General features: G+C 42.8%; 1 protein-coding gene across 1 annotated transcript in view; it reads right to left on the reverse strand.

Annotated features, from left to right (window-relative positions):
• The window catches only part of LOC118123640 (ras-related protein Rab-26), a 48702-nt gene extending 40644 nt beyond the window's left edge, over positions 1–8058 (reverse strand). Inside the window, exons 1-2 of the mRNA XM_035181140.2 lie at positions 4601–8058; positions 2061–2171 (exon numbers count right to left, since the gene is read on the reverse strand). Of these exons, the coding sequence (XP_035037031.1) occupies positions 2061–2171; positions 4601–4774 (285 nt within the window). The 5' untranslated portion in view covers positions 4775–8058. The remainder of the gene's footprint in view (positions 1–2060; positions 2172–4600) is intronic.
• Positions 8059–9597: the final 1539 nt, after the last annotated feature.

The following is a 9597-nucleotide window of genomic DNA, read 5'->3' on the forward strand; positions in this document are numbered from 1 at the left end:
ATATGACTGAGCTTTGTCTGTTTTTCTTATTGTAGTTTTGTGCTCGTCTCTTGTTCTCATATGTCTCTTGGAGAAGATTTTCATCTCAAAAAGACTTTGGTCAGTTTCCTATGAATGTTTGGCAGCAATTATCTTTCAGAGTAAGATATAACAAGGTAAGATCTACATGGAATTAATATGATTAGACACAATATTCTCTCTCTCTCTCTTTGAATTTATTGCCCTTCATAGGGAGATTCTCTAATAAAATCCAATGTTACTTGCATTTCCTATTCGGACTGCCTGGATTTTGAGATTAACAAGGTACCAGTGCAGCTCAGTAATCCTGAGAACATGCTGAGGTTTAAACGAGATGAGATCACAATAAACAAGATGGGGAGGAAAACACAGCATCGCGCTGCAGCTTTGAAGTGGAAACCGGATCAAATCCCCATACGGAGCAAATTGCTTTTTTTCTTTCCCAGCAAATAATGAGGATCAAAACTGTCTTTCCTAAAAATAACAATCACTCCCTGCCTCTCTGTGTCTCGGTGCATCCACCGTGGGAAGACAAACACCGAGGACCTTCATGTTTTCCTTCTCAACAAAGTTCGCTTTCTCAACTTCGCAAAACAACTACATTGTTTATACAATTTGTGCAGTCGCATAAACGGTCAATTTAAATGTATGAATACCAAGTTTTTCCTCTAAAAGTGTTCATGATAATTTAGTTGATTTCGTTGAAAATTGAAAATGTCTCATTCCTAACCTATAGTATGATGTTTCAGTTGCGCTGAGAAACTGAGCCATTTAACACGAAATCATGCAGAAGAGAATGGGAGCCTTGAGGATTGATAATGAAATTATTCATGTCACAAAGCTTGGTGCCACACTGCGATTAAACAAGTCAATATGAGGAAAGAGCCGACTGAGCACTAAACTTTATGAGTTTTGCACTTTTTCCTCCCCGAGTGGTAAATGCAGCGAAGAAAAATAGCTGATGAAGGTCTCTGCTTTGAAAAGATAGGCCTAAACGTACATTGGGGCTACAGACACTGTGTTGTAAGAGATGTTACATAAGTAAATAAATCAACTGCTCATCCGCCCACAAACTCAACCAAACCCACACACAGGGCTATAGAATGGTTGGATAATTTAGTTGAACACACGCACACAGAGGCAGCCCATGTGAATATGCCTCGCAGGGGTTTTAATGGGTCTAATGCTGCACCTACACTTTATGTAACGGTGATAACATGGTAACTTTAAAAAGCTTCTTAAACTAAATTACCATGATAGGTGGAGGAACAAGTAAAAGGTCAACTTGCATGTAGAGTTTCCATCATGGTATAGAGACAAATGCTGGGGTCATAATATCAGCCCGATTATACCCTGACCTGGAAGGTGTCGGGTGGGTTCGTAAATGATCAAAGGGGATTGGCCGCGACAATCTATCATTTTCTCTCATGTAATGTGTCGTAATGGATGACAACTGACGCCGCATCCGTGAATGGAGCGCTCACTCTTCCACGTGCACCAGCCGGCCCCAATGTGTGTGTGTTTGAATGTACCTGAGCCAGTGAGTGTAAAGGGATAATTTTAAACTGACAAAGAGTGTGTGGAAAAAAAACTATTGGAGGAAACTGCCCGGATGAAGCCTGTAAGTGATTAGAACTAATAACAGTGTTAGCACTGATAAGTACTGGAAGGAGGCAACTGTCTCTTTCTACCACCCTGGGTCTTAGTGCCCACCCGTCCGCCTCTCATGGACGGACAAAGAGAAAAAATGGACACGGTTTATTCCTGGACGGCCATGTGGGACCACAAATCTGGCACATAAGAGACATTGTTATCACCCAGGGAGCCAAAAAAACCAAACTAAAGCATGTCAAACTAATTTAAGAAATCAATATATCTTGTGAGACTTCTAACACTAGAAATACTCACAGCTCAGGGCTATATAATACATGAGACACTGAACATCTAAAAAAAATCCCACTTGTGGCCCCATTTTGATAAAAAGGTACTAAGGGACATAAGTGGTGGATCGTGCACGTCTGTTTTGTATTTGTTAAACTCACCCTGAAGTCAATGCCCACGGTGGAGATGAAGCTGCCTGCCAGGAACGCTCCGTCCTTAAAGCGGACCAGTAGACAGGTTTTCCCAACGCCAGAGTCTCCAACCAGCATCACCTGTTCAGAAAAAAAATCCAAGAGGGAAAAGCTCAGACAGGAACGACTGGAAGGGTAAAACACACACACACACACACACACACACACACACACACACACACACACACACACACACACACACACACACACACACACACACACACACACACACACACACACACACACACACACACACACACACACACACACACACACACAGTCTGACTGCTCGATGAGGGCAAGTGTCAGACAACGCTGAAATAACTCACAACATATACACACACAAACAAACAGGGAGATGCAGCAATTTTTATATTTGAATATTATTGATATTTTGGTTCTTGGCCAGTGAAGAGCGAGTATGTGGCTGCTCATTATGGCTGCCAGTGGATTTCTGCAGCTCCTGGTCTGTATGTGGGACTCTGTATGTTTCATTCCCACTGAAAAGACAGTTTCTCCCATTTCTCTTTATATTCTGAGCTGTGATGAAGTTACATGTTTGATCTGATCACCTGTATCAGGTTGGCTGAAGGACTGTGGGGCCCCCAGACCACGGAAATCATAAAGTCAGTGCCCCTTGGGTGCAGAGAGGAGATGAAAGACAGAGGTGGAAGAGTCAAGTGATGTAGTAACAGGTATAAGAGAAACACGTCTGAGGATCGAGCCCTCTCTGCTCCTCATTTCTCCTTCTCAGCATCCACTCTCATTCTCTTGTCCTGTTTCACTGTCCCTCTTTTATGCAGCTCTGCAGGAGGAGCCACCTGGTATTTTTAAATGAAATGCATTGAGTCTCCTCAGTGAAGATTAAAGCTCTTACAGAAAAAACAGGATATGACGACATGTGGCACAATGGACAACAAATGACAATTTCTTATCTGCACAACAAAAGGGATACAGGGGATAGAGTACAGGTCGAATTCTGCAAAGCTTCACCTGTTAAAAAAATACTCTAAAAGCTACAGGTGAGATTTTGACAGATAACAGATAAAAAAAAATTCTGTCTTAAACTGTATGTCACTTGTCAGACTGATTAATTGAATATAAGAACAGGAGATGTATGATAAATATTCAAGTAAAAAAACTTTCCAAAATGGAAACTAGAGAATTTGAATTTTTCCTGTAATCGTTCATTTGCTGGCTACATGAATAGAGTTGTCATCCATGCCTTTAAAAAACATAACAAACAATTTAAATAATATCCACAGTTTACAGAGTGACGTGGCCTCGATGGAACAATCGATTCAAAACAAAAGCTGCGTTTCGTTGCACTTGCACCTAAACAGCTGCTTCAAAAACACAAGAGTAGGTGGCACGAGTCCCATTGAAGCGGTGCTGGGAGTGCACGCTGAGAGTCCGTGGGAGTGAGTCTGTGTTTGTGTTGCGATTAAGTGACAGTTCTCTTCTCACACAAGTGCTCGCATCGTAGTGGGACAAAGCGAGATAACAATTGCACACAGTTGATACAAACCCAGTGACCTGTGCTGCTGACACAAATACGCACTCGATCCCAAGTTGCACAGCGTGAGCAAACGGTTTGTTTACTGGCTGTTCCAGGCCCGTGTGTGTGTGTGTGTGTGCGTGCGTGCTTGAATGTATATCTTTGTGTTGACCATTTTGAGCAGACACCTTATGGGGACATTTTGGATGGTGCTCACTTTTTAAAGGGCATTTAAAGGGTTAAAGTTTGCTTTTAGGGTTAGAATTAGGTTTAGGTAAGGGGCTAAAGGGAATACATTATGCCAATGATAAGAAGTACAAGGCGTGTGTGTACGTTTTTTTGTGCCTCTCTAGGACCTTTTCCAGCATAAACACAGATTTTGTCAGGACCAGTGGACCTCATGGGGACCAATGCCCGGTCCTAATGAAGCAAAACTTCCTTTCTGAGGTCCTGGCTAAGGTTAGAGCTTGGCATGAATCGGTTATGGTTAAGGTTTAGGATATGGTTTTAGTGAAACGATTCTATTCTATTATTCTATCTTTGTGCATAGACTGTACAGAGTGATGACATTTTTGGAAAGTGAGGACATTTTGAGGTTAAGGTAAGGGGCTAGGGAATGTAATATTTCAGTGAGTGTCCTCACTAAGATAGAGGTACAAAGGCGTGTGTGTGTATGAGTGTGTACCTTCCCAGGTTATCAATCCTATTGACACAGCTGGTGTCAGCTCACTGCTGTTTCATGAACACAGGTTGTAAAAGACAGTGGAAGCTGAACAAGACAGAAACTGGCCCAAAATAAATGAAATAACGAAGTGTTCCCTGTGTGTAGAGATAAAGAAAACAGAAAGAAGTTTCTATGTGATTTCATATGAGGGATTATTTCATTTCCTCTGTGTTTAGTGTCTAGTGACCTCTGTGTGTGTGGGTTTGCACCCTCTGCACCTCTGAGGTGGAAACACTGGATTCAAGCTCACTTCTAGTTGTGTTGCAGCAGCAGCAGCCTGTGTCTTACCTTGAAGGCGATGTCATAGAACTCGCTGCTGTTGCTGATGGACGGTCTGCTGGGATGGACCACTCCGTTCATCTGAACAATGGCCGGGCTGCTCCGCGCTGCCTTCCCGGTGGGGCTGCCCGTGGACGGGCTGCTGGACGCGGCTTTGCCCCTGGCAGACTTCTTGCGAGACATTTCTCAAGATTTTTTTTAAATCACTGTATCCGCGTGAATTTCAGGTGAATCAAAAACAATAAAGACAGAAAAGAAAAGTTTGCACAGCGAGGAAGTTGAAGTGGCAAAAATAAATTCACCTGCGCGTCAAACGCACGCTCCCCCAGACACCTCGCGACTCAAGAGCAGGAGGGAAATGATCCCGAAAAGCTGAACGCGCTGGCTTCCGCTGTGGTGGAGCCGCTTCCTGCCGCGGACAGGCTCCTCTCTTCAGGGCAGCAGCCTCGACTCTGAGCGTCGATGGGATGTGGCACCAAACCTGAGCCAGGAGCGCAGCGCGGTCAGGACGCAGGAGCGCAGCACTTTGCACTGAGTCTTTGTTTTCACTGTGTTAACTGAGAATAATGTCCACCACGTGACTTGGTTGTGTTGACTGTGTGCTGATGTGTACGTGGGATCATCACATGTGATTACGAGGGTGACACCTTATATACAGTCTATGGGGGGCATATAGACACAGGACGCTCTCCGTGGTGCTGAAAAACAACTGCATCTGTATAAACACTGTATGATCACAGGCTTCCACCTAAAACGGATCCATTTTCATCGAATCCTCATGGGATCAAAACGTTATGATACTGTTGTGGATTCAAATGTTCTCCTCTCTGAAAGGACATTTTCATATTTTGCATTAATCTGGGATATTAAAACAGTCCAAACATCCAAAGAAAGGTGAATATAGTACAGTATACTAGAATAAAACAAAGATGCTGTGTGAGCAAACTGTCTTTCAATCAGACACTTTATGCTGTATAGGAATCTACTAAAGCCAACGTGTGTACTTTTAATGTTTTGGTGCAGGTTTAGTCACTATTTTTGTGGATATATGCTACACTCTATTTCTTGTAATAGAATATTCTTGGTTTTCATATTTCAAAATGGATGATTGGATATTTCAAGTTGGATGCATGCTTGAGGTGTAACTGGAGGCCAGAGTCAATAAGAATAAAGTAAATGTTTTAAATGGAAATATAATAAAAATATAATATGAATATGATGTGTTGTCCTTTGGTTGAATTGAACAATTAAGAAACCAGTCATTTGCCAAATAAAAACAAACAGGCTTAGTTAATGTAAGCGACCTGGTTCTATATAAGCAGGGACTTTACTTAAATAATGTGGAGACAAATTAAGTGATGAAATAAATCAAATGCAGGTCCCAGCCACCTGTGGAGCGTGATGTGATGTGATTGCAGTTATTCACCACAAGAGGGAGACATGGGAACATGAAATAGGAAGTCAGGTTAAAGTGAGTCTTGATGGCTGCTGCTGCATTCAGTTTTTTTTCTACTAAAGGAATGCGATCATGATGAAATTTGAATCATTTTACGAATATGTCACTATTACCGATCAGATCAATGTTTGAAATAGGAAGAATCTGGATTCATGTCACGTCATTTTATTTGAAGTGATAAAGAGTATGTGGTAGTTTAGCGTTCTGCTTCCTTCATCCACAATCTGTAGTTGAAATCAGGACAAACCAGTCAACCAGTTTGTCACTGGCCTTTCTGTGACTCTTCCCCAGACCAGTTTTAATTCATAACATCACTCAAACGTCTCTCTATAACCTGGTGGACGTCACTCTGTCGTCCACATATTGTCCACATTTGCAACAAAGAACAGCAGCGTATTCTGATTAGACCCTGGCCTTCTTGTGGCCAGTAATGAGACGCTGTTGTCCCCCCCGCCCCTGTCCGTAATCTAGTTTGTTAAGCAATATGAAATTTGCGTATCATATAACTGCCCTCTGATCAAGTGCCAGGCTGTCCAGGCTCATTAGAATACGCTCAGAGATCATAGCCCAGAGGCCTCATTTGCTCCAGGCGACTGAAATGGGCTCGTACGACCTCCGACCTTTACAACGTGTAGCATGAATGACGCCGGGTTAAACTCTCAAAGAGGCAGTTCTGTTTAACACAAACCACTTTGGAAGATTTGAGATCGATCCAGGGCAATAAACCGGTTGTGAGTCATGTACGTGTATGTTGAGTTTCTGTGCAAGTGGATGAACAGCGACAATATGTTCGCCTCTTTCTGGATTTGGCAACGGCTGAGGCATTTTTTTCAGCAAATCCCTATGTGGTGAATATTCATTGTTGGAAACCGTTTGATGTCAAAATTAGATTTTAGCATAATCTAATATTCGAGCACATTTCTCTATTTTCCAGCCAGATTCGTATCAAGCTGGGGTTATAGTACATCGATTTCTTGGGGACATCTCATGGCTGACCCCCAGTTCAGTTTGGTTGTAAACACACAGACAGCTGTAGCCCCTGGTTTCTGTCTTTAAATCTGCCGTCTGTCAGCGTTTTTTCTTTTTTTCCACGCTCCACCCATCTCGCTGGGCCGTGCGGAGTAGGAAGTGGAGCGTCATTGGTTTTGAGGGGAGTACAAACCCCAAAATCCACCAACCCCCCCAACATACGACTCAGCTCGACAGCTGAGATTCGTTCTGCCCCTAAAGCAGCTGTCTACTGTGGCAACAGCTGGGCATTTTGGAGGGAAGAGGGGACGTGGATAGAGAGGGTTGCTGGAATCCGTCCCTGCTTTCAGAGAAATTAACAGCCTTGTCAAGATGAGTTAAATATGGCCCGCGAGTGTACTGTACATTGTGAGGCTGCGATGTGTATACGTGTTCCATATGCTTGTATGTGTTTGTGGGTGTCTGTGCCAACTTAGATGGCAGCATTAATACATGTATGAATACAAATTGGAGGCAGGTTGGAGAAATCTAATCAAACCTTTTGTCCCTTTTTGCAAAGCAACTCTGTGATTCAGCCGTTAAGAATGTATCAAATCTCATGATTTCAACATGTTCATTAGGAGCAAATTACGACACTTTCCTCCGGCGTCTATAAAGCTTGTGCCAGCTCCGTGACAATAAGTCAAACATCCTGAGACTTGTGTTTGTGCAATGTTCTTGGTCAGGTGCTTAAAAAAACATTGCGAGATTAAACATGAGGCAGACAGAGGGTGAAGTGCAAGCATTCATACGTGTGTGTGTGCGTGTGCGCCCGGTGCGGTAAGGTCATGACACCCAGCGTCCATCTGCAGGCGCACCCGAAGGCCAGGCATTTGTCAGTTTACCCATGGTCAGGTGCCCCGAACGTGGACTGGGTGGCGTGCAGCAGCCCGGCCAGTCGCTCAACCAAAGTCCCAGCAACTGTTGATCTGTTGGCCGCTCTTCCTCCCAGCTGCCTGTGGCCTGAGCGCTGTGAGGAGGGGCGGAGGGGGGGTGGGGGGGGCATCATGCCAGCCGACACCCCCTGTTTGTCAGGCTTTGGCGAGAGCAAGCATCAGTGGACTGGCACTGCCTGGCACTTATTCGCTCCCTGAGGCATCTTAAACGAGAGAAACAGAGACAGTGTGTGTGTGTGAGGGAGAGAGAGAGGAGAGAGGAGAACGGGTGGCATGAGGGCCGCTTGTGTATAAAAATTTGATTTGTAAAGGACATGATTTAATGAACAAGAAAATTTGGAGTTTACACTGGTTTGACATAAAAATACTTATCCTTTATGGAAGGTACTTACTCGGCTTGAAGCTTACTTTGACTTAAATCCCATAATCCTGTTTATTTACACGTGTAAGTCCACAGCAGTTATCACACGGTGAAGAGTATGATGGATAACAAGTCTGTTTCAAAAAACAGCACATGTATAGTACATTAAAACCATCATTGGACCATAACTTTAATATTTAATATTAGAAACTATAGAAATGCTGTGTCACTCAGAACACTGAATGTCAGTGGTCCTGACGTTTTACACATTTTTCAGAGGTAAAACTGCTTTGAGACATGATTCTTTTTCCCCTTGTACTATGGGAAAGGTGACATTCAGTTCCCCCTTGAATTAGCTCATATTATATTGTATCGTAAAAATCATCTGACCTTGTGAAGTAGAACTATGTTTCAACTTTCCTCTTTGATAAAGCTGATCAAAGTTACGGATGAATCAGGTCATCGCCGAACCATTTTGAAGTTGTGTTGCTGTAAGCGCAGACTGTTGGGAAAACTCCCATGATGCACTGTGCTTTCTCTTTCTGTCCCTCGCCCTCTTTCTCTAATCCATTTATATGAAACTACTGCATGTCATTAACTTTGTGTTTCTCTGCAGGATGGCAGTAAATGGTGTGAGATAGAAAAAGGCGCTGTGTATAGAAGCTCTGTATAAATGTGTGTGCAAATTGATGAATCTGAATTGAATGAGTTGTACTGTTAAGTGTTTAGACTGGTAAATAAGACAAAAAAAATACTATTTATATACATATTTCATAAGTAAATAGCTTAAATTCTTCTCGTTAACTTTTCCCAGACAGAAGATGATGGGTTAATTATCACAATAGGATTTTTGAATGTCTCAATGCAAGAGCTCAACACAAGTAAAAGGAGAGAAAGAAGGAGGGAAATGAGCCTTTGCAGAAACAATTTCTTCTGGTGGTTTGAAATCACCTTGGCAGGATTGTTTCACTCAGTCTTGCCACGTTTTAATGTGCTAAACCAGCGAAGCCAAACCCCGACTTCAAATCTGTCAAACTAAATTTTTAATCCTCTTTCCTCTACGTCGTAAAAAGGTGACACCATTAATTGTTACCTTTCCAAAGACGTCACCGCAGCATCTCAGTGTCACACTTGCAATTTCCACCTCTGTTTTAACACCGTTTTTTCGCAGAGCTTTTTATTTGTCTTTTTTTTTTCTTTTTTGCTGCAATCCAGCAGGGGGTCTGCAATAGTAAGGCCCCGGAGAGCCATAGCAGGGTTTAATCTGAAGTGTTGAAAATAATAC

The sequence above is a fragment of the Hippoglossus stenolepis genome, chromosome 16, assembly GCF_022539355.2.
Source record: "Hippoglossus stenolepis isolate QCI-W04-F060 chromosome 16, HSTE1.2, whole genome shotgun sequence".
NCBI classification, from domain to species: Eukaryota; Metazoa; Chordata; class Actinopteri; order Pleuronectiformes; family Pleuronectidae; genus Hippoglossus; species Hippoglossus stenolepis.